The 26,025-nt window shown below is 42.0% G+C and overlaps 1 protein-coding gene across 4 annotated transcripts; it reads right to left on the reverse strand.

Moving 5' to 3' along the window:
• Nucleotides 1–5,572: 5,572 nt before the first annotated feature.
• On the reverse strand, nt 5,573–25,999 carry rcc1l (RCC1 like). Of its 4 annotated transcripts, XM_030747318.1 has the most exons (13): nt 25,865–25,999; nt 25,371–25,384; nt 24,795–25,080; nt 24,451–24,580; nt 21,237–21,365; nt 18,885–18,951; nt 18,214–18,265; nt 17,795–17,879; nt 15,922–16,103; nt 13,858–13,945; nt 11,551–11,724; nt 8,253–8,338; nt 5,573–7,801 (listed from the first exon to the last, which is right to left on the reverse strand). In XM_030747318.1, exons 3-13 carry the CDS (start codon nt 25,077–25,079, stop codon nt 7,724–7,726), a joined length of 1,356 nt encoding a protein of 451 aa, XP_030603178.1. In that variant the 5' UTR covers nt 25,080; nt 25,371–25,384; nt 25,865–25,999; the 3' UTR covers nt 5,573–7,723. The 4 variants fall into 4 exon arrangements, with proteins under 4 accessions (XP_030603178.1, XP_030603179.1, XP_030603177.1 ...); XM_030747319.1 differs by lacking the exon at nt 25,371–25,384 and having other exon boundaries at nt 25,937–25,989; XM_030747317.1 differs by lacking the exon at nt 25,371–25,384 and having other exon boundaries at nt 5,574–7,801; nt 25,865–25,995.
• Between the last annotated feature and the right edge of the window lie 26 nt (nt 26,000–26,025).

A 26,025-nucleotide genomic window follows, 5' to 3' on the forward strand; every position in this document is an offset into this window, starting at 1 on the left:
GACAACCCTCAAACTCAGACTCATCCATTAGATTGCCAGACAGAGAAGGGTAATTCCTCACTCCAGAGAACACATCTCCACTGCTCTAGAGTCCATGGCAGCGTGCTTTACACCACTGCATAAAATGCTTTGCATTGTGCTTGGTGATTTATGGCTTGGATGCAGCTGCTCAGCCATGGGAACCCCATTCCATGAAGCATGCCACATGAAGTTTGGAGGTCTGTAGTGATTGAAGTTGGCAACCTTTGCACACTATGTGCTTCAGCATCTGCTGACTCCACTCTGTGACTTTACATGGCCTACCACTGTGGCTGAGTTGCTGCTGTTCAGAGCCACGGTCCCTGGTTCCCCTAAACAGCCCACTGGTGCCTCTCCTTAGTGAGGTCAGGGTCACCATAAATTACACTCCCAGTGCATCTTGCTGGGCAATAATCTACCTGGGTAGAGGGAAGTCCTCAACAGTAGTGGTGCAGCAGCATCTGTGGCTGACCAGTAGATGAACCATTTTCTACTGATGGTATACTGAGGGTATTTGGGTAATCACTCAAAGCCATTCAGGCTATATTTGAGCTGAGGAGGAAGCAGACAGAGGCTTTGCATGATATTATTCCCAGACATAATATGAAGGCCTAGTTTGCACCTAGCTCAACTAGTTCCGCCACCCACCCCCAAGAGAGCAGCACCATCAATGGCTGCTGTGGGTGCACCAACCGGCAAGTGCACAGCCTCCAAGTTTCATGCCAGTCGGCCTGGACCAAAGTCTGCCTCCACGCCTTCAGAGACTGGACAGCTAGGAGGAAGAAGGCTCAGTCCTTCTAGCTGCTGGACTGAGTGGAGATGGGCTCCAGCAGAAGGGAGACACTGCTTCCCCACATCTGTTGCTGCTGTTGTTCTTAAACAGTTGCAAATACTCAGTCTGCAGGTCAAGTAAACCTTTCTCCACAGAAACACTGGAGGGTAACAACGCCTCACCTACAGTGCTGCTCACCTCCCTCTGTGGCATGCTTTCACCCCCTCTCTGTGGGTGGAGGGAACTGTTGCTATAGGTCACCAATTAGCATACAGCACCAAAGGTCTCTCTTTGCCTCAGGGTGTGAGAGCACATGCCACTAGGGGAATGGTAACCTCAAGACCTTTTTAAAGGGGTTCCCTGTGAGTGATATTTGTACTGCATGTACTGTGGTGCTGACAGTCTGACTCTGGTTTGGTGGCTGCTCTCTGGGGTGTGTATGGATGTCTCATACTGCATGTGTTGTACAGAATGAATCGAATGAAAGGGAACTGTTATGACTATAACTTCTGTTTCCTGAAGGAGACGCATGAGGCACAACACCAAGTTTCCCTGCTGGTGGGTGTATATCTGCAGGTGCGGCCTCACATATTTCACATGATTTATCTATCACCTGATAAGTAGTACTTTACAGTCATGGTAAAAAAGAAAGTACACCCTCTGTCCATTCTATATCTGGATATAAGAGATTATCTGGTCCTTACCAAGTCTTAAAATCAGGTAAATACAACTTGAAATGAACAAGAATACATATTACGACATGTCATTATTTAAGAAAAACTAAATTCATCCTATGATTCAGTAGCTTCTAGAACAACATTTACTACATAGCACATGCAGCACTACTGAGAACAATCTGAAGTGCACAAACAGCAGCAGTGATGTTGCAGAGACTTTCATCAACGCTGTTTGTTGCATCATTACAACAGCAGTGGTTTGTTTTCCACTGGTAAAAAAGATGATTTGCAAACCCTCTGAGGTGTGACGCACTCTGAGCCACAAACATGACATTTATCAAATGTATTTAAAATCAGTGTTATTTCTCATTTGAGAATTAACATTTTTCCAGCACTTCTGGAGATCATTATAATCATAGACCATGAGTCATAATGGTTTTTGTAACTCCATGATCTTTGCTTTATGATCTGGTATCGCAGAAAATGATTTTCTGAGGACATTGATGGTCACTTTGGGATGTTTCCTAATGTTTTTGACAATGTTTCTGCCATTTCTCAGAAGCAAAAGTTTCCCCCTTACAAAGACAATGTAACAATGTTAGGGCAGAAACCTGTTAAATATACCAAGTACATTTACGCTCCTCAGGGGGTGAGATTTAGTCATTTTGGATTCTCAGTTTTAGCTTCACATTTCTATAACTGATTTCTGATGACAAGGGAGTCAAGCTAGTCCAGATTAAGCCTAACATCCATAGGTCTGCTTAGAAGATGAAAGGAACCAGGACACAACAAAACATCAAGATGTGCCATTTGGAGTAGCAGTTGTGGAGAGTTTGTACAGAATAGGGGAAAATGTTGCCATCTATTCCAAACCAGGCTACAGAAACCCTGAAATCATAGACTGAACAGAAAAGACAGACCTAGCCACTGTGATGTCATGAGTGTGGGGCAAAAGCTGTTAGCCAATGAGCATACCCGCTCCAAATCTATCTGTAATTTACTGAACAAGACTTAAGCTTACTATTGAGAACATAAAATGATCAGGACAGTCTTCACTACGTTATAAAGCAAAGGATTTCTCATGGATTTCTATCAAACTCGGCACCTCCTCCCTGGCTTCACTTTTCACACATCTTGCATATACAGTCTAGGCCTGCAATCCATCAAAAAAATGTGTACCTCTCTCCACTAATCCCACTCTTCCATCCTTTGAGCTAGCCTATGTAGGTGCTACAAAGTTATAACTTAAAGTAAAGACAAACATTAGTACACACCCTGCCTTGCACCCGTCCTTACTGGACTTCTTCTTCCATGATGCACTTGCTCCACTCCAGCCTACAGAAAATGGATGACAGCAGGGAAGACTGCAGGTATATCAGTTGTCTGTATTATCTGACCTGAGTAAACAAAGCAGAGAACAGCCAGGCCCTTGTAGCTCTGCACGGGTGGGCCCCACACCACCACCATCACCACCACCTCTTCTCTGCTTCAGCACCCAGAAGGGGAGGAGGGCTCATCCAGCTGCAGAAACCCTCTCTGCAGAGCGGGGTTAGAGGAGCAGACACGGTATGTTAGTGTTTCCACTTACCATGATCATTTTTACACCTTACATAATCTCACTCTGTTCAACACTGCAGTTCGCTGACATGTCTGTGGAGACTCTTGCTTACTCCTCAGCTCCCACTCACAAAGATTAAATTTGCAAGCCATAAGTCAAACAGAAGGGTATCTCACTACTGCTAATTGAAATGCATCACTTTCATCATGTTGAGCTGCAAGGTCGCATGGTGGGAAATCTCCACCCACAGAAATGACAAATCTGAACTTTATAAGCGACACATTAACAGCAGTGAGTCAGAGCTTCATCTAGACAAGGCTGCATGTCAACAACAACAAAGCACTTTCCTACTGGGCTCTTGAATCACAACACACACGGGTGTCACCTTACAGGACATTGACTAACAAATCACATACTATTTTCAGTTCAGTTTGTAGCATCTAGTTATTAAGAATAAGGCTGGATTTGGTTCGTTCTATACCATATCCTGTATATTTTGAAGCCTCAAAAGTATTTTTATGGCAATCTGGTGCATGAGTGACCATATCTGGAGAGAGGGTTGAGATACGAGCCAATTAGCACCATGCCTTACTCAATGGCTCTGGGTGCATAGCCTAAAACAGCTACCTGTTAATTAATGCTAAGTTACAGACTAATAAAATATTAGAATTTCCCTCATCAAAACTGAAGCAGACTACTTTTATGATGTGTTAGTACAATTCACTCCACAGCAAGCCATCTTATCTGTAAGGTAACTGCATTAAAATATTCCACAGCAGATAGCTAGTTGCCTGCAGTCGTGAAAAAGAATGCTTCACAGTTTTGCAGGTGCTGTGAAAAACTAAGTACACCTTTACTGCTTCCATACAAATTAAGAGGGTAATCAGCAGCCAGGTGCTGCTAATTAAATGCACTTCATTAATTGATCATCAGAAGATGTGAAAACCTCTATAAAAGCAGAAGTTTGGGCAATTTGCTACTCTAAAACATTCAGATGTGTGTTAATACAATGCCACAATTTCCCAGGAGTGGACGTCCCAGTTAGTTCAATGCTCAGAGAAATTGAACATAACCCAAGAGCTGCTTCTATGACTCTGCAGACCTCAGTTAGCATGTTATATGTTAAAGCTCATGAGAGTACAATTAGAAAAAAGACTGAACAAGTATCTCTAAAAGTTACATCTGAACAAATCAGTGTCCCTCATGTACTAACAGTGCTTACACACAAATCTGTGCATAAATCGTGCAAATGTTTCACGGACAAATCAGTGATTTATCATTATATTTGTTTTCTTCTTTTTCTTGTGTCTTCTCAGGCTTTGTTCAACTTTGATTCCAAACAGTGTTTTTGTTTGTTTGTTTTATTTATTTGCACCGCTGTGAGTGTCCGAGGGGAAACAATATCTGAAAAAACAAAAGCAGCCCTTCTTCTCATTTCCTCCTCAGACAAAACTATTTATGTTTCTTAAATCTTTTTCCCTTTTTTTGCCTTAGCTTCCCTCTTACATAAACACCAACCTCTAAACTTAATACGCAGGTAAAAGTAAAGCTGTGTAAAGTTGGATATTTTAACATGGGTGTCAATAGTGATGACTCGCTTCTGTAGTGAGCCTCAACTGGCCATTAGATGAACTGCAGGTTTTTTTGTACTTCACAATGGTTTCATTTGAAAAGTAACAACAATCCCAAGGTTCACTTAATAGCCTCTTTTCTAGTTTTAAATCATATTACATGTCCTCCTTAAATTAAACTAAATGTGTTCAACTTAAAGAGACACAATCAGCATTTTTCAGCTGCACCAGGCAGCTCGCATCAGGAAAAAAAAAGGCACCAGCTGTTCACCACCTGCTCAGCACCAAACAGTGGAACGGCATATGCAGAACACAGTGGAGTTTCTAGAAGGTAAAGAACTAAATACAAAAACAATGGTGTTTCTACCGTCTCCATGTATACAAAAAAAAACATGCTATAACAAAAGAGTAACAGCTGCTGAGCTCACAGCATCAGTATATCCAACTTTATGACAGATAAGCAAACTACATGCATTCAAGGATGAACTCCTTAAATTTCCTTCAGCATCTTATTTGGGACTGACCATCAAGTCAAGCTCCATTATGCTAGTCCCAACTGTCATAAGCATGCTGTCTACAGGTGCATCTGGGAGATAAAACCCTCCTCCTAAATGATATGAGTCGACTCTTCACACATTCTTACTAGAATTTAAAAAATAAAAAAAAAAGAGAGAGAAAAAGAATTACATTTTCCTTTCAGACCTGGAAACCAAAGCCACTCCTGTGCATTCTCCCATCTCGCTCTGCAGAAGAATCACAGGTCGTACGTTTTATGCTCACTCTGTAGTTTTGCGTAAATACATTTCCGAGCTCTTCAGAGGGGCGTCAAGTTGTCATAATGACGAATGGCCCGGAATACAAGAGCTCAGCAGGGAAAACAAAGCAAAGCAGCGCATACCAGGCCGACTGCTCCGACTTCTGCCACACTCGCAGTTCTGTGAGAATTAAAGTGTCCATCAAGTTGATATCAGAAAATCAGAGTTAGATTCTAGGTTGAAAATCAGTTTATAGTGAGCGTGTAAGAGAAATCAGAATAGCAGAAAGAGACAGGACAAAAGGACAAAAGGCAAATCAGGTCAAAAGTTTGGTAACATGGAAACACTGCAAGTATCAGTACCATTTATGAGTTAAGATACAGCATGCATGCTTGATCATTCAATTTGTGACTAGTACCTTGAAGATGAATCTGCTAGGCAGGAGGAAAAGAGGAAGCCCACAGAGAAGATACATGGATGTAGTGGAGGAGGACTTCCAGAGGGTTGGTGTGACAGGGGAGAATGTTAAGGATAGGTTGAGCTGGTCATCCAAGAACCTAGGATGACCAGACTTGATGTCATTGATGCAACGGGTGCATTCACTGCTCATTTTCAGCTCCACATTTTTAGTTTTGGACTCTCTTTTGCCTGATTCACAGTTCAAAACAACCCTGATCTTATACTAGGCCTTGGTGCAGTTCATTTTCTCTCCTTTTCCTCTGATTGGCTTCCCCTCACAAACAGAAGGTTTGAACAGCAAATAAGGTGGGGGTGCTGTGCTCACAGCCAAAGCTGCATCCCTGGTTATCTGGGTGTCCATCTTCTCAACTTCTCATCAGTTGCCGTGTCACAGGGGGGGCTGGAGCCAATCTCTAATGGGATTTATGTTTCTGCGCTACATCTACACTGTAGGTATAGCACAACTGCAAAACTCTATACTATAACCTGACATCCAATGTCCAAGAAATGTAACTGCACGTTGCAATTCTAAGTCACCAGCCTATGACAGGGATAACAAACTTTGGCCAATTGTTATGAGCATCCTCCTCTATAACATTTCATATATAAGAAAAATACAAAAAACACAAAATTTGCAGTTTTTGTGGGGAAACCTACTCGGACGTTGTCAGAAATTAACAGTTTTTAAAGTCTAATACATCAACAAAAAAAAAGATGTGTAATTGGGGGGAAAAAAGCATTTATTTTGATGTAGGATATGAAGGGCCATTGCTTCTGTGCCATTCACTGAATTTCATTTGGAAAGCAGACACAACACGACAAACAACTTAGCAAATTGTTCCCTTTTTTTTTTAGGTTTCATTTTGTAGCCATCAGAAGCCACTTTTCAGCCTGAACAGTTCTACAATCAGCATCTTCTCACCCTGTCAGCGTGACATGATTGTAGTTTCTGTAGCCCTCCGCTACGCTCGCCGAGCTTATGTATGCAGAACATTTGGGCACGACCGATGACACGGGAGCTCGAGTTGTAAAATTGATTTCTCAAAACCTGTTTTCTCCCTCGGGCTGAGTGCCTTCACCTCCATTTGCAGTTGGCAGGGAAATAATCATTTTTGTGGATTGTTTTGCTGTCACTGGCTTTTTCAACTGGTGCAGTGTTTTACAAACATTTTATAGTGCCGCAGAGAATAAAAGCGCTGCTACATACTGTTTGAAATCATTCCAAACCGCGAGAGTCTGTCATGACACGCTCCACCGGCCGCAGATTTCATTTTTCATTGGTGTGGTAGCAAATGAATCACATGAGAGAAAATTAAAGTTATAGCTTACAGTTTTAACCACATCAAAGCTGACTGTGTCAACATTTTTTTTTTTTTGTTTGCACATCTTATGCTGGTGATAGAGATAAAAATAAGATTACAGCTGCATGTAGTTTGCTTTTGTTATCATTTGGTGTGCAGAGGAACTGTTTAGCCTATAAAATGTGAAAAACAAACATTCATTTCAGTTTTTAGTCCAGACCAGATCCAATGTTTCATTATGTCCAAAAGCCAATAATATATTAAGTTTGTTCTCAAAAAAACTGAAAACCTTCAGACTGATTCACAGAAAGAGTCACGGTCACTGACGACTCATTTCAGCTCCAGTTGTAATAAGATGAGGCTTGGATGTTTTTCCCATATGACCTTAAGAATAAAGAATAAACTGAGCTGTGTCAGTGGAAGTTTGCTGCACAATCATCTGCTCTGCACTCCGCTGACATCAGCGCGTGACCGGGTCCGCCGCCTGTGGAGAGCAGCTGGCTTCGAGACTCCAGACAGGCCTCCAGTCGGCTCTCCGGGGCACCTGGGGGTCAGCGGGAGGCCTCGGCCCAAACATCCAGGCTTTCATCCACCGCTTGCAAGGACAAGAGCTCACAGGAGGGACTTTGCCAGCGCCACCATGTGGTCAACACCACACGCTACATCCACTACTTGACCTGGCACAGTCACCTGGCGGGGGAGGGGAGCGAGAGAGAAAGAAATATATCACACAGAAACTCAGCTAAGAGGAATTCAACAACAAAGGAAAGAACTGCAGTTTCTGTGCTTTTTACAATACATACAGCGAGGGCAGAGGGTTTATTTATTCTCCTTCTTTTATATGTGACCCAGGGATTTCACACTGTGCAACACTGAGAAGAAGTGTGAGCTCCACACCCTCAAATCCTGATAAAATGTCTTGAGAGGATGTGCTGATATAAGTCTGTGGACTTAAATTGAAAATCTCAGCGGGGGCACGTAGAGGTAGAGAGATTTATAACACCACATACTTGTGACTACACGAGTATATGGAAACAGCATTTTATTTTGATGCAAAGAAAGAAGAAGTGGGACAAACACAGTCACGCAGCTCCATGGTTTTATCTTTGTTGTGATGACTAATACAGAATCTGTGTCTTACCCGCCATGGGAAGTACTGGTCGTCTCTCTTCCCAATGCCCAAACAACCCCTCACATTCTTCCCCCACACGAAGAGCTCACCCCGGTCTGCAAAGCAAACATCACATCAGCACGCTGTGACCCCATGCAGCAACACCACAGCTTAGAGGGGTGAGACACAGATTAATAATGTAGTTACAACTTGAGTTTGCAACACTAAGCTATGTTGTCTACCCAACAGTTAAGATGAATAAAAACATGTTTCATCACAGGCAGTTTTAGTTGGCATGAAAGTCTGACTGTAATAAATGATTTTTTTTTAAACTGGTCTCATCTGTATTTTTGACCACCAATGGCTCTTTGGATTAATGCTTCTATGAGTGAGTCACTGTTTTGTGCACATGACTGATGTGCAGATTCCTGCAGTTCTTCTCAGTAACAGTAAGTGACAGTAAAAGAAACACAGCAACGCACAAACAAATGCAATGAAGACAAAAGCAGCAAAGCAGTAACCATAAATGTCAACAAAGAAATATTTAAAATATAAAGAAGAAAAAAAAATCTGCTTTTCAAATGCTTCATGAGAGAAAAACTGCATTAAAGGTTACACACAAGGTTTGTCATTTAAAATAGCACAACTTTGGAACATATCCTCTTTATTCATCTTAAACTTCCGTATTTTCTGTCATATACGTCCTGTTAGAGTTGCGGCTGCTCAGAAGCTGGCTGTGGCTCAGGAGGTAGAGCAGGTCCTCTAATCGGAAGGTTGGTGGTTTGATTACTGGCTACTCCAGTCTGCATGTCTTGAGCAAGATACTGAACCCGAAGCTTCTCCCTGATGCAACTGTCGGAGTATGAATGTGTGTGGATGTTAGATAGGAAGCACTTTGAAATAGAAAACTGTGCTTGTGTGAATGTGTGTGAATGGGTAAATGCAAATGTTTTGTATAAAAAGCACTTTGAGTGTTCAGCTAGAGTGTAAAAGCGCTATATAAGAACTAGTCCATTTATCATATTAAACATGTTTGTTTAAAGTTTTTTAACAAAAGGTCACTTATGTTCAAGTATTCCCTACAAGCTGCTCCAAATGCTCGGTTTCAGACAGTTTTTTTCTATTCCTGGATATGTGTGATGTCATTGAGAGTGGAGATCTTTAATACGGTCATTTCAGCTACACAGTTCTGGGTGTGAGCACAGAGCCCCCACCCACATGCTGTTCAAACCTGTCTGCGAGGGGCAGCCAATCAGAAGAAAGTTGGTTTAAATGGAGAGGAGCTAAAGCAGCTCAATGGAGAATGAACTGAAGGGCTTTACAGGATTGACATGAACTTAAATAATTTTTAAAAATAGGAGGTGGAAATGAGTATAATAGGTTCTCTTTAAGAATTATGAAAACCAGTTGACAACTCCAGCTCTTAGTGAGTGCTTTTGGTCAGTTTTGGAGAACCCGACGGTCCAAGAAAACTGCAAAGGAGGAGGACATCACCCATGGCCTGTCATACACAAAGTAAGTAAGTAAGTAACAGATAAACATCTTTTTTTGTCAGGGTTCTAGCCAGCGGTTGATCGCCCAGTGCTGCGCCATGCTGAGGTCATCACATGCTGGACTGAGAATTTCACCAGTTCGCTATCGGAACTGTTCTATCATTGCAATTAGCAATCGGATGCGCGCACACTGCGCACGCCAGCCTCGTCCCATACCAGACTGATTTTTGTTCTCCTCTTGCTAGATCGCTGCAATATAGTATTACTTCAATGCAATTTGCAATCTACCACCGGGCACGGCCAGTTTTGTTCACACGCAATCTCGTTATGGTCCTGTTCACGCTTGATTTGCAGGGCTAAATAGCGACCAGCGTTAAACCGAGGAGGAAGAAGAGGTAAAACGGGAAAAAAAAAGCTCAAAGGACAATTTTGGGCTTCCTATTAAACACGTTGTGAGTCTATGTGTTGCTTAAGGAACTTTATTAACAATAGCTGCAGGTAACGTACATCTTATTTTCAGAGCACCTTAACACATACTAGCGGGATCCACGTTCCCTAGCGCCATCAAGTCACATGGTCCAATCAGATTCAGGTGCCTTCAATGACCTGTAGGACCAACCATTATCACAGAATATTACATACATAATGTTATCCAACTGTTCACCGTAACTGAATTATCAAGCTGGCACGGCAGCCCCAGCACACCCGCACCGGGCTGAAATTTTTTCCTGCTAGAGCCCCGGTACTTAAAAGTTCTTTACACTGAAAGGAAGAAACCATTCGGAGGTGGTTTTTTTTTTTTTTTATTTTTTAATGTTTATTAGACACAAAATGGGCTGCACGTGGCCCCCGATGCAAGCTGATTTTACCACAGCTGTTGTTGAGGAAACTCCACACAGAACAGCCCCGGGCTGGCCAGGATTCAAACACAGGACCTCTGTGTTCTGAGGGAGCGCCTAACCACTGAATCACTGGGATGATGTGCTTGTTTTTCTGATGTTAAAGACTTTCTTCTGAATTATGAGAGTACTTTTTTTTGAAATAGCAGTGCATCTGCATCACAGATCAATGCAGCAGAATCAGAAGTCTCATCTTTTTTTTTTTTTTGCACCAGCAGTTCGAACAGTGATGTCTGTAGAGGTTTGGGGCCTTGCCACTTTGATTTTTAGTTTAGTTATTTGTTCTTACTCATCCTTTTCATTTTTTCTCTGTATTGAGCTGCTGTAATGCACAAATTTCCCCGACGTGGGATCATTAAAGTTTTATCTTATCTTATCTTATCTTATCTTATTTACTAGATTTATTAATTCAGTTGGACACAGCTCCGTCTGGAGTCTTAAAGTCTCTAATCAACTTTTTCCCCACACATGCAGCGGTCCTCCCTACAATATATATATAGAAAATATCCATCCATATTAACTTCTTACATTTCTAAAGCCCAAGAAACAATGACTGCTTTCGGGAAATGACAACACAATCTCAAGTTTTAGTGCTGTTGGCTGGTTACAGCCTCTGCATCTGACTAATAAAACCTGCCCAGAAGATGCTTTCAGTCCTGACTCAGCGATTAGCTGTTCCCACAGCGGACACTTCTACCTCATTTTAAGCACCTGAGACTGACATTTAATGACGGTGCTGCTCAGGAGTTTTATTTTTCCATTTCTTATCCTGGCACAAAACAAAAAGGGCTGAAATCTCAATGATGAAATTGCAGTATTGTAAAGAAGCATCACTGTATGTACGTCAGGGTGTGACGCTGATTTGACGTGGCACTCGGACTTGGTGCAGCCCTGAAGAGCTTTTCTGTGGCCGTAGGGTAGGGTTAGTGCTCTTACCTGTCACTGCAGCAAAATGACTGAGGCCACACCTGATCCTGGTGACAACTCCCGAGGGGTTAAACTCAGACTGTCCAAACAGTGTTGGGGGAATCATCTCTGGGGTTGAAGACTCTGATAGCTTTGGGCCTTTTCCAAGGATACCGTATCCCCACACAAACACTTCTCCTTTTTCTGGAAAGACCACGACACACAGATACTCATCTTTAGAGCTCAAAAATAAGATAAAGCAAAATATCTGCAGATCATAGCTTCCCAAAAGACTTCATTTTCTTTGTCAAATATCTTGGCAAACTTGGCAACAACTCCAGTAAAAACACTATCTGCACAAGATTAGTATTAAGTAACTACACTGCACTATATGGGCAACACTATTACCACAGGTGCATTAAATCAAGCACCTAGCCATGCAGTCTGGGAAAGAATGGGTTGTTCTAAAGAGCTCACTGAAGTTGAGTGTGGTACCTAGATGTTCCGCAATCAACAGTAAGTAACTCAGCGATGTGGTTACAGAGCGGGGCCACTGAGTGCATAAAAATCTCCAACACTTTGCTGCAGACCTCCAAACCTGCTCTGGCATTAACATCAGCACAAAAACTGTGCGCTGGGAGCTTCATGGCATGGTTTCAATGGCTGAGCAGCTCCTGTAGGCATAATGCGAAGGTGGACCAGTGCTTGTGTCTAGATAGCATAAGTATTACTTGACTGAAGTCCAGGAAGTACCCACCCAACCACCCAATGTCTGTTTCTTGTAATCATTCGCAACATCTACATTTTACTTAAATTTACTGACATCCCACTGGCAGAGGGTCACTATTTTGTGTGCAGGGCTGAGGCGTTACAGATTCTTCTTAACAGCAATGGACCAAAAGCAGGACTGAAGAAGAAGTCTTCTTAAAAACAATTCAATAATTAAAATATTTCTAAAAATCTGCCTTGCAAATGTCTTCTGAGAGAAAAACACTCTGCAGCTTTGGAAAATACCCTCTTCATTTCTGTTAAACTAACTAATCCTCATTGAGCTAAACTTGAGAAGGACGACTGTGGATTTTGTGCCTCATTGCTTACAGTGTGAAACCAAACCATTAATTCTTTAAGCGAATGAGAGCTTCCTACCTTCTAAAATAAACTGTGATAAAAGAAATAGATATGAGTTGTATCTAACTCTCTGCTGAAGCACTATTGAGGGAAAAACATTTCCACTTTTGATGAATATGAACTTGCACTTTCTATGAATTTGTTAAAGCGCAGCAACTTGAACCCTCCTGAATGTTCACCCAAAATTCTTCAAAACTTTCCAACTTTATAACCTCATTTTCAACACAGCCTCCATAACCTTTATTTGGGAAAAAGGTATAGAGACTGCAGCAGACTAATATTATCGTAGGACCTCTTTGCTGGGAGAAATAAGTAAGATAAATGTAAAATTACTTTCAAATTAAGAACAAGGCCAATCTGCCGTAGGAGTTCAAACAACCTCCACAATTATTACAAATGACTAGAGATCCCTGGGTAACACTGATTCCATGCAAAGGCATCATCAGTTATGGACAGCTGAAGGTTTTATGTACAAAATGATGCCAAACTTAATGTACAGCTTCAATTTCATATTGATAATCACTAATAATGAGGTATTTGCACAGTAGTCTTAATGCCTGAAACAGCAGAGTTTATATTGCAAATAAAAATAGTGGATAATGTCTCACAGAGCTGTTTTGTAATTCTTACATTTGTGCTATATCTATATAGAGTAATGGAGGAAGAAAGCTGTTAAACTGCTTTTACACAAAATTCTAAAAATAGGACCAAAACTGTGTCACTCATTTAGGACCCATTTCTTGGAAATTAAACTGCCAGTTGACTCAACGCTGACAGAAAGATGCCCCACCACCACCACCTCCTCCAAGGATGAGTAAAAGCTCCATTTTAGCACAGCACACTTATCTTTACCTGAAACAGTCACAGTCTGTCACTACATCAAGAAAATAAGTGAACAAACAGGAAACCAAAATATGATAAGAATCACACAGGAAACCAGATATCCAAACTGTGATGACTGATGCCACCAAGAGGCCGAGTGTGGAACACTGAAATTAGAAAATGCATGTGCAGGGCGCCAGATTAGCTCACAGCACGAGCAGGCGACTATATGCCTGAAAGTCAGCAGCCCCGGTTTGAGTCCGACCCGTGGCCATTTGCTGCATGCCTTCCCCCGCTCTCAAAAATTAATCTTTATTCCAACAAGCCCTACAATAACTGTTCACTTCTGTATTAGAAAGTTATTTTTTTCTGTTTGTGTGAACTGACCGTTGAGAATGGCCACCTGCGTGCCTCCACATGCTGCCTGAACCACCTTCCCGCAGCCTTTCACAGGAAGATGACGAGGAGAGTTGATCTGAAAGATAAACAAAATGAAAATTAAGAAGAATTCAGAACATTACAGATCCCTCATTATTCATCTAGTAAACTTAGGATTGGGCTTTGGTCTCTATGCAATATGCTTATTGTGTTTTCATCCAAGCGATTAAAGGTAATATGTTACATTCACCAACTTTACAAGTTCTTCTTCGGTTCAAACCTGTTAATTATAAATATGTTAGAAAATTCTTTTACTAAAAGATTAGACAAAGTCTTTTGTTTCTTTTAAATCTGCTCTTCAGTGTTAGGGATTATAAATAATTACAGTTAGAGGCAAAAGCCCAAAATTCAAAATGTAACATGTAGTAAAAGTAGTAGTTACACAGAAACACTCAACTTTGGACAATGCTGTGAGAATCAAATTAGGACATTCTCTCAGGTTGACCTTTCTTACATGCAGCACACAGGACAGCCTGCATCAGTCTTCTCACTACTCAAATTACTTCCCATGATTTAGAAAAGACGAGGGAGGACCGCACGCTGCCTGAGAATGCACCAGACAACCTGCTGTATTCTCAGTAACCTGCTACATTAATCTGATGTCACACAGACTTTGTATTAGGAAGCTGGAGTGTTAAAGTAGGATCACTTTTCCAGTACAACTGCATCAGAAAGTTACGTTCTCACTTGAGGTTCTTTCAGGTAACACCTAGAAAAGTTCAGGGCTGCGGGGCATGTCTGAAAACAGCGTCAGTGCCACTTTATTATAAACACATGGCACGTAATGTCATTTTTTAATATGAACTGCTTAGCTCCACAGTAATGCATTACACTATAAACAATTTCTCATATAAAATATGAAGAAAGGTCCTCCCCTGAGGATCTGAGACTGCAAGCTGGTTCATACTCTGTGTTTGACACAGTGTGAGGCCAGACCCAGAGGTGCTTTAAAAATAATCAGTCTTCTGGGCGCCTGGGTGGCTTAGTGGTGAAGCCGGCGACCACATACACATGCCGCGTTGCGGTGCGGGCGGCGCGGGTTTGCGTCCCGGCCTGTCACCAATTTGCCCGCGTGTCTTCCCCTGTATCTTTCCCCCATTTCCTGTCTCTCTCCACTGTCCATAAAAGCCAAAAATGCAACAAAAAAAAAAAAAAATCAGTCTTCTTCTTTCTGCTGCTCCCTTTAGGGGTCACCACAGCGGATCACCTGCCTCCATCTCACCTTATCCCTAGCATCCTCCCCCCTGTCACACCAACCCTCTACACTTCACTGCATCCACAAACCTTTTCTGTGGTCTTCCTCTTCTCCTCCTGCCTGATAGCTCCATATTTAACATGCTGCTTTAAAGGTGATCAGTAAAACTAGTAAAATACTCAACTAAAGTACAACCACCTCAAAACTTTAATTAAACCCCTTTTATTGCGTCCCATTTAAAATCACAGTAGTTTGCACATTAAACGTCAAGTCAAACGGTCACTCTACCGTTCTCATGAAGTCAGACTCGTCTATAACAACGTTTTCATATTTTGGTGGATCTTGTAATATAATTTCTGGAACTGTTGAATTTCTTAGGCTTTCATCTGATGGTTTGTTGATCTGCGGGATATGATGCATCCCACTGTGAATTTTTTCTTTTTACTGGACTCTTTGTGAATCCTGCTCATATGCAGAGCTCAACAGGAGGGCCTTGTATCAGGGCCATTTGTCAGCACAATCTTATGAGCATTTAACAAGAAATTTCTTTGAGGTTTGCAGTTTTCAACATTCTGTAAACTGATTTAGAGCAATTATACAAGCACATTTTTAGTATAAGAATACTAAAATGTATTTTCATTTCAGATTTTGGTTGAAAAGGCTGAAACTATCTCATGGACTAACAAGTGGCTGCAGTGAAGTGAGCCACTACAAAAGGCTCTGACAGTCTGGACAGATGAGCGACAGGCAGAAACCCAGCAGAGGCTTCAAGCACCCACATGAGCAGGCCCTGTTCAGACACCATCAGGTCTCCTCACCTGTGTGGCCTCTGTGACCAAGGCCAGCTGCCGGTATTCAGAGTTGCCCCATCCATACAGCTCCCCATCTTTGGAAACAGCCAGGCTGCAGTCTCCATACGTGCTGATCTGCTGCACCTCCACCCCGGCTAGATCTCCTCCCACCTCCACCGGACTCGAGCTGGTGTTGTGGTGACCAAGACCTGGAATATGAGAGAATGTGGTTATCAAATGCCTCCAGAGAGAGATCAAAGTAAAAATACGACTTTTACTCCTTACTTTAATCTTATAAATAAAAGCTAGTTAGCAATGATGAGAGAACAGAGTTGGGTGAACCCAGTCTTGTGCTTTAAAGCTGGCCTGGCAGCAACATTCGGGGCTGAAAATTGACGCCAACATGGAGTTCCTCTGATGGTTTAACATCAGTTCCTCAAATGGCCACTAGAGGCAGAGTGAATGCCACTGATTTCCATGTTAAAATGTCTAACTTCTTGTTTACAGCGCAGTATAAAGAAAGGTTTGATAGCTGGGTGCCACCTTCGAAATAGAACTCTAAAGCAGATACATTTATGAATAAGTCACCTGTTTGGATTTTGTTAAGGCTTAATGTTTGCAGCCACTTTGATTAACAGCTGTGTTAGCACAGAAACATAGTCAGTCTCGCCTCCACTCATGTGACTGAACCGCTCTGGACAACCATGTTTGTGGTGTCGGTGCTTTTAGGAGAAGTCTTTATGTAATTATGTTACAGTGAAGTCAGTGAGAAAATGTGAGAAGTTTGATGGGTATAGCTTGAACAGTGAATTTGAAGATCCTAGCTGAGATTGTTCTTGACTTAATGCCCAACGTTAACGTTTTTGTCGAACAGACGTCGCGGCTATGACAGCTCAATTTTTTTCTTCAGAACAACCGAGCTAAAAACAATGGGTGATTCAAGTTGGCTACACCATCTTTTACACTATGTGTTTCAATTCAACTGCCTGAAAAAAATTAAATACAGTAATCCCTCACTTATCGCAGGTGTTACGTTCCAGGACCACCCGCGATAAGTGAAAATCTGTGAAGTAGGGACGCCATATTTATTTTAATACTTATACATTATTTTAGTAGTTATACACTATTTTAAGTTTTTATAAACCCTCCCCACACACTTACACACCAAATATATACATTACTGTACAACACGTACTACGCATGTGAAGAACAAGTACCGCAAAACATAGCGAAACAGCGAAAGTACCGCAATAAATATTTTACACTAATATTGACTGAAAACCCACGAAACAGCGAACCGCGAAGTAGCGAGGGATTACTGTAACGACATACTAGCTAGCACTGGCGTCACTGTCGGTGGCATGAAGTACGCAGTGTAGTTCATGGAGTTGTACTTGACATTGAAACACACAAACCTGAGACAGCAGCGGTCTCCAAATATAAACTACAACTAAAATGGAGGCTTCAAAATGGTGACATCAAATCCATCTTTTATATACAGTCTATGGTGAAAAGCATTGCAGTCTGGTTGAAGCAGGGTAGTTTAAGCATAGTAGTTTGTTAACAATTTCTTGTGCATTCATCCAGAAAGAAATTGACAATAGTTTTGTTTACATATTTAGAATGTTGTCCACAACAAAACTGGTAATTGTTCTATTTAAAAAAAAAAAAGAAAAAAAAAGAAAATCCCTACTATTCAGCCTGAAAGTATGTTTATAAACTCAACCGACTGTACTGTTAATTGTACATGTTAAAAGCTACTGTGGATCTACTGAAGACATTTCCTCCCTGAAACAGAAATGTCCACTGTAGTAAAAAGCACTATTATTTTCTCCTTTATCATCTTTGGATTTCTAGGTTAGTGGGAAGCCTAGTGTGACAACGTGTTAAGTGCACTGACCCGTCTGCCCATCTGCACCCCAACCACAGGCAAACACTTTTCCCGTCTCTGTGAGGAAAAGGCTGTGGTCCTGCCCACATGCCACCTGGAAAAAAAAACAAGTGCATTAACTTCACAATGTTTGGTGTCACATTTAGCCAAATGCTCAATTAATCCATCAGGAAAGATAAGATTCAACTAACAACCTCATGAAATAATTGCTCACGGGAAGAATATGGGACAAATTTAATGAATGGACTTCTGAGAGGAGGTGATTAGTGTAGCAACAGAGCCAAATGACATTTTAATATGCGTACTGGGCAGGTGTTAGCATACTTAAAATAGACAGGACATGAATGCGTGCAAAGGTTTGGAAAAGGAGGGAAATGAGACATACAAAAACCATCTGTCCTCACTGCTCAGACATAGCCCGCACTCACCTGGGTGACCCGGCTGCTGAAGCCTTCTATCTTGTGAATGATGTGACTGCCACTGTTGAAACATGAGAAAGAGAAATAACCGATTCATCATCCAAGGACAGCAGAAGCTCCTGGAGGCCACAGCAGCATCTGTCAGCCTTCCTCTAACCTCCCGCTGACACATACATCCAAGTCAAACAGAAACCTGCAGGACCTAAAGGGCACTTAAGGTACCGCAGGTGAAATGTGAAGTTTTCAATTATGACTGATATCTACATTTAAGGAACAAATGATAGCTAATGAAACAAAGCCATCAAGTTTGTGGGTGGAGCTTGCATATTCTCCTTGTACCTGTGCAGCTTCCTCCCACAGTCCAAAGACATGTATGGGGTTGGGTTAATGGGTGATTCTCAATTAGCCATAGGTTTAAATCTGAGTGTGAATGGTTTTCTGTCTCTCTGAATTAGTCCTGTGATAGCCTGGTGGCCTGTCCAGGGTGTACCCCACCTGTCACCCTGTGACAGCTGGGACAGGCTCCAACCAAAAAGCTTCTCTCACAAGATTTCCACAATAAAAAGCTTCAATGGAGACAGAAGACGCCTCCAGACGAAATCAGCAGAACCTGCTGTTTTCTCTGCTGCATCAACTGAGAGTTAAAATAGTCGATGTGTGCAGAATACACGAGGACACACCTGTAGACTTCATCTTCTACTATCTGCCTTCCACACTGGCCATAGGCGTTGTTGCCCATACTGAAAACTAAAGAAAAAGAGAGGACAGAGAGCGTGAGGGTGAGAAATGCCGTACAGATTATCATATGGTTTTTTTAAAAGCTTGAATCGACTCTGCAGTAAATGTTTAACAGGGTGTAAGATCTGTGACTGTAATACTTGCATTACATTTAGCAGCAACAATAAGCAGCAACCAAAAAAGAAAAAAAAAAAAAGTCACATAGAAACTGCTTCCTTTAATTAAGATTTCAAAGCAAAGAGATTCAGCTAAGCTTCTCTGAGTTTATCTACATAACCACATGTGCTGCCCTTGGAGTTAACTGAAGAGAGTCTCAAATCTGGGAAGCGACACTGTTCTTAATAGCCGAGCCTTCCCCTTAGCATTGTTTGCAACAAGAGTGTCTGCGAGCAGTTCCAGTAGTCACGATTAATCTCCTGCAATAAACAAAACTGAGGCTACTCTAATGTTCTGCATCTCATTTGTTATTTCCCAGAACAACCCCGGTTCATGCTACAGCTTCTCTTTTCCTCCTTCTCATAACTGTCCAAATTACTAAAGGTTACCTGCTAACGAGCCAGACTGGAGGAAATACAAAGATTCATTATGAATCTTTGAAACGTTACATTCAAAATCTATGAGCAACAAATACGTCAAACCAACTCAAAGGAGTTTATGGTAGTGCATTAAATTTACAGCATTGGTTACAGAGTACCTCTACACACCTGCTGTAGCTCACACCATGCTGATGCCTGACATGCACCTTCCCAGAAATGCAACTACATGTTGTAGTAAGACAGACCTCAGGAGAAAAATCCCTTTAAGGATCCCCCACAGCAGATCATCTGCCTCCATTTCACTCTATCCCTAGCATCTCCTCCATCACACCAACCCTCCTTCACTCCATCTATAAACCTCCTCTGTGGTCTTTTTTTCCTCCTGCCTGGCAGCTCCATCTTTAACATCCTTTGTCTAACATATCTACTATCCCTCCTCTGCACATGTCCAAAACATCTCAACCTCGCCTCTCTAACTTTGCCTCCAAAGCACTCGACTTGAACTGTCCCTCTGATGTACTCCTTTCTAATCCTGTCCATCCTGGTCACTCCCAGTGAAAATCTTTCAGCTCTGCCGCCTCCAGCTCGGCTTCCCGTCTTTCTGTTAGTGACTCAAAAGTAACTGTTTGGCGATTTATTGGCTACAAATTCAATATGAACAGCTCAGTTTCACTCACGAAGGCCAAGAAATTCAGACACACACCGTCTCACAAGTAGAAATGCAAACAACAGCATCACAGACTACAGCGGGGAATCAACACAGTGCTATAAATTAAGCTTTTAGTGGCATATGGATGAGAGGGATCAGTTACTGAGTTTTGTTTCAGTTCATGATTGTTTTAATTCATGTTGTTTAAAGTACAGTTAAAAAAAAATGGGTTAAAACTGTTTGATTTTAACAGAATAACTAAATAAGAAAAAAAAGAATTTATGCTTGTAAGTTATGTATTACATAAAATGTAAAAGATCTCTTGTATGCCCTGCGATGCACACAGATGCATCATGCTTTGCCCATCCAGGCGACATCAGATACATTTTAAGACAAGAATTATGCAAGGACAGTAGAAACATCAGCTGCAGGATAAAAATGCTTTTTAGATCTTATTCTGGGGCAAAGTCAATCATTTTCTGCAGCTTTTATAAACTGGGGACCACTTAAATTAAAGATAATTTAGATAATGCCTCAAAATAACTGTCTAAATACCCACATTAGAAAAATCTAAGCTATCACGTGTGGTTTCCTTTAAACACCACAGCAGATCACACCGTGGGTCAACTGTGACACATCTTTCTTTTGTCAGAAACTAGACTCATAAATCTTGTACGTAATTGTCTGACAGCAAATTACCTCCACTTAAAACAACATCACAACAACCCACTCTGCAATTTGGCAGAGACACAATAAAAGCTCATCAAATTTAAAAAAAAAAAAAAAAAGATTCTGGTGGGCTATAGAAGTGGTGAGAAACCTTTTTACAAATTAGAATTTGAAACAGGAAAAACGGCACTTGTTGGAACATCAGTTTGCTAATTTCCTGAATGTACCAGAAGGCCTTAATGAGCTTTCTGGGTGAGCGGTAACAGCTGCCTGATAATGATTCATTTTTGGTTTGGGGTGGGCAGATGATGTAAAAGGACACATGGTGTGACAGGTGGCTGGAATCAACACAATACCAAACATTTCTACAGGGGACAACTTGCCCCACAGCTTTTTGTGGGTTTGGACTTAAGCTGGTGCGGGAGGTGAGCGTCTCTTACCTCCCTCTCGGTCGGTGAGGATAAGAGAGTGAGCCCGGCCACATGAAACCTGAATCACTCTGGTCTGCAGAGGCTCGACAAGAGGCAGGGCCACCGGGGACGGCTCTAACATGTAGTCGTAGCTCTTATCTACACAAACAGGATGAGAAAACACAGAAATAAAGCAGTGATAATTCTTAAATAATATTTCACTTGTTAGAGAATCAGTGTGAGATGGAGTCTGATATTTTATTCACAATTCAGTGAAGGAAACATCGCATTAACAGCATATCTTCACAGTGCTAACATGAGCTACCAACTCCTCAGCTCCATCCCCATAGACTGTATATTAAGGATGGACATAGTCACTGAAATAAGACATCAAAACCCAGGGGCAGGGCATTGACTGAGAAACGTGACCCTAAAGAGCCCATTATGGCAGTGCCGAGGGTGGGAGCATTCACCATTTCCCTGAATTATAGGTGCTTACACTCATCAGTACTGGTAAGGGAGTCAAAACCAGGAGCAAACAAATCTCCAGAAAGTTTCACCTTTTCAAGCTTTTGCAGCATCTGCCTCTGTATAATCTGGGAATCTCTGAGCTTCTGTATATATCACTGAAAAACTGACAAAACTGTACACTCGTTGCCTGTGCCACCATTTGCAAGGGTGAGCACGGCAGGTATAACGGGCTCTTAAAGCATACATCACCGTTAGGCAGGACACTCACCGACAGGTTGCTTCAGTGCTTGATGGTAGGCGTTCCTGACGTTTGGTGGGTATCTTTGTTGGCTCTATCATCAGAGCAAACAAAGATACCCAATCACCACAGGGCAAGGTAGACTAGCTTTGACAGGCAGCACCAGCCTAGTTAGCTGCCTGTTAATAGCTTTGTTCATAGGCAACAAGCTGATTATTCACTGCAATGATCCACTGCAACTCCTTTAGTCTTAATGCAAAACTGCACAAGCAACCATCTCGCACTGTCAGGATATTTGCATGATGTGATTTCATTGGGTATTGGCTGTGCTGGAGCTTTTCAGTACATGTGGTGTGATTTGCTGATGCCATCCTTCTACTTATCCAAATTCAAGTTGCAGTGACAACAGGCTAAGCAGGGTACTGCAGACGTCCTTCTTCCCAGCAACACTTTCCACTTCCTCCTGAGGGATCACAGGGCGCTTCCAGGACAGATACAATATATAATCTCTCCAGCGGGTTCAGGGTCTTCACCCAGTTGAGCATGCCTGGAAAACCTCCAAGTGCTCAGGAGGCATCCTAACCAGACGCCCAAAACACCTCGACTAGCTCCTTTATACATGCAAAGTGTCGAAAGTATGCAGTTGGAGAAGCAGGAGTAGTGGCTCTACTCCGAGATCCCTCCGGATGTCTGAGCTGCTCACCCTCTAAGGCTGAGCCCAGCCACCTTATGGAGGAATCTAATTTCAGCCGCTTGTATTTGTGACCTAACTCTTTCAGTCGTTACCCAGATTTAATGACCAGAGCTGAGGGTTGGGAAGCAGATGGACTGGTAAATCAAAAGCCTCAACTCAGCCACCCCGCTGAGAAACGCTACTCTCCCCTCAGGCTCTCCCCTCAGGCTGTAGCCACCCCGCTGTTGAGGCGGGGTGGCTGTAGCTCAGTAGGTAGAGCAGGTCACCTACTGATCAGAAGGTCAGCGGTTCGATTCCTGGCTACTCCAGGCTACATGCCAATGTATCCTTGAGCAAGATACTTAACCCCAAGTTGCTCTCCGACCGTCCCATCGGAGTATGAATGTGTGTGAATGATAGTTAATTAAAAAGCACTTAGCTTAGTACATATGGAAGTGCTTGTATGAATGGGAGTGCATGGGTGAATGTAAACATGTTGTAATAGCGCGTTGAGTGCTCATACTGAGTAGAAAAGCGCTATATAAGAGCTAGTCCATTTACCATAACTTTCAGTTCAGCTCTCTTCAGCTACTACAACAATCCAGAGCAACGCCCACATTCCTGCTGATGTCAAACCAATCCAAGTTCGCTTCATCTTCCCATTACTCGTGAATAAGATCCCAAGATACTTGAACTCCCTTGCTCGAGACAGCTACCCCCCGAGAGGAATCATTACACTGATTTCCAACAGCTTTCAGTAAATGAGAAGCGAGAGCGCTGAAGCCTGAAACGCATCTGTGTAAATCCTGCCTGAGAGTCCTATGTTACTATAATGGGGAAAATAATTGTGTTGTTCCGCAAGGTTAGCTTCACAAATTGATGCCACTTTTATGATGTTTAAAATTTTGACCCTACTTTGCTTTTCAGTGCGATGAGGTTAAACCTCTGTGGGGTATTTACTTGGGTGTTTTATGCTGTAAAAGAAAATATGAAAATATTTTGCATTTCTCTTAAACACAAAACGTATTTCAGTTATCCAAGTTTGAGACGAGATAACCAGAAGGGCAAAACTTCTCCTGATTTCTGGACTTATTTCTGTGGGACTCTATACTTCTTTACTTTCCCTCTGCTTCTTTTTGAGGACAGTAGCTGCCCCCTGCTGGCCATCAGAAAGAATGTAGGTTTAAGGCATTCCAGCAGTGGCTTTAGTTTTTCAGACCCAGAATCTATGTCCCTCTTTTACATACAGTCTATAGCAGGGATCCTCAAGTCCAGGCCTCGAGGGCCGGTGTCCTGCAGGTTTTAGATGTGTCCCTGATCCAACACACCTGAATCAAATGGCTGAATTACCTCCTCAGTATGCAGTCAAGTTCTCCAGAGTCCTGCTAATGACTTCTATATTTGATTCAGGTGTGTTGAAGCAGAGACACATCTAAAACCAGCAGGACAGCGGCCCTCGAGGCCTGGAGTTGAAGATCCCTGGTCTTCAGTCTAGTCTCTTTTACATATATGCTGCCATCCAGTTACCAAACAACAAAACATTAAAAAAAAGGCTTCAAACAGTAACAGTAGAAAACCAACTGGTCAATGTTAAAACAACATTTCAAATACAGTTGGTGGCATAAAGTTGCCATTTTACACATGTAGTAACATCAGAGTAATGGCCAATATTCACTCTCATTTTACAGCCAATTTTCTCAAAACAACCTATAAAGAAATGAAATTTTGCTCTTCATCTTAGGCTGCTATATGCTCCTGTTACTCGTTGGTAAATTTGTCTGTTTGGTTGGTATTTCTCTGTGGTTTTGTCCCTAAAAGCTTTAAAAGACTGGGGGGCGGCAACAATTCAGTTTCTATCTTACGGCGGCTGTGTTGAGTGCGCTGGAAGCCCAGCTGAGAGTCTTTGTTTAGGCCCATACCCCACAGCTTGGTCACATCTTTGGTCGAGGACGCGATGAGAGTGAAACCGTAACCACAAGCAGCAGAAGAGATCTGCAACGGAAAAGCAGCAGGCACAGCGTTCAGCCTAAACTAAATCCAAAACTCTCTTAACACACATAAAAGGGTTTGTGGACATGGCCATGACCAAAAGCAGCAGTTTACCTGATTTGAACAATATTTTATGAAATTACACCTAAATAATTATTAATATCTTCCATGTCTTCAGAAGCCAAACCCATAAGAATCCAAATCCAATAGACTTTACCTGCTCTGCGGTCTCAAGGCGGTAAGGAGTAAGCTGGTATTTGCGGGGCTTTTTCCTGCCACTGTCTGGGACCACAAAGCTGGGGATCCCGAGTGCGCCGCTGAAGCTGAAGCCCCACACAAACACTTTGTGGGTTGGCTTTTTGTGCTGGCCGACATACTGAAAAACTGGACCACTGCTGCTCTTCTCCTGGGGTCTGGATGCTTTGCTGAGTGTTGCATACCCACAGACTTGAAGGCTTGCTTTCACCTGCCGAGGACAGCGTAGCACATATGGAAAAGCCATCCTGCAGAAAGAGGCAGGAGAGGGAAAACAACTGGGATGAAGTGGAAGTGTCTGTTTCAAGCACCTATACTGATATTTAATACTCTAACAATAAGCCAGGTTAAAATATATTTAAATGTTCTTTAGTTCAAAAATTAATGCTCTTTAATTTCCAATTTATACATATCGAAACTTATTTAAAATGCGCGAGGATTAGGATGTTTGAAAATATCTCTGATTCTCTTTGCAAAACAATAAAATCTATTTTGGATTTATTAAAATGTGCGATTAAAGATACATTTTTAAACTTACCGATGTAATGTGCCCTGTGTGTAGAAAAAAAATAATACCATATTTCATTCAAACTTTCTATCAAATTAATACTTTTTTTCCTTTTACAAAACTAAACATTCAATACTAGTACACTTTAATATTTTTATGTAAATGGCCAAAGCGTAGCAGTAACTACGGCATGCAGCCGCTCCACAGCAGTTTTTATTAAACGTAAATCAAGTCTTGGTTAACAACTTAACGTTAGCTGGTGTCGCAGATCGAAACAGGCGCACCAAGGAACGCGTGAACATCAATTTTAGGTTAAATTACACTAGGATTAGTTGATGTTGAGACTTTTTAATCGACGCCGAACTGAAAAACGGATTATAATCATTCGTATACAGTAAATCCAATTAATCTCATCAGAATGTACATGTGACTGTGCAGAAGGGAACTTTAATTTAAGTTAAATTTGAAGGGAGTTTCACCTCGTGCTCTGTCCGCCAGCAGCCACTGAGCCGGGGTCAACTTACCCGCGCTCCCAGTTAGACGCGCGCTTTATCAGGCTGAGAAACTAACTGTGCTCTGCAGAAACTGATGATTACCGGGTGAAATGATAGGAAAATATTTCAGTGTCATTATTCCATGTTTGTTTAGGTTAATTTAACCCAGGATGGAGAAAGACGTTCTTCCG

The sequence above is a fragment of the Archocentrus centrarchus genome, chromosome 14 (genome assembly GCF_007364275.1).
Source record: "Archocentrus centrarchus isolate MPI-CPG fArcCen1 chromosome 14, fArcCen1, whole genome shotgun sequence".
In the NCBI taxonomy this organism is placed as follows: domain Eukaryota; kingdom Metazoa; phylum Chordata; class Actinopteri; order Cichliformes; family Cichlidae; genus Archocentrus; species Archocentrus centrarchus.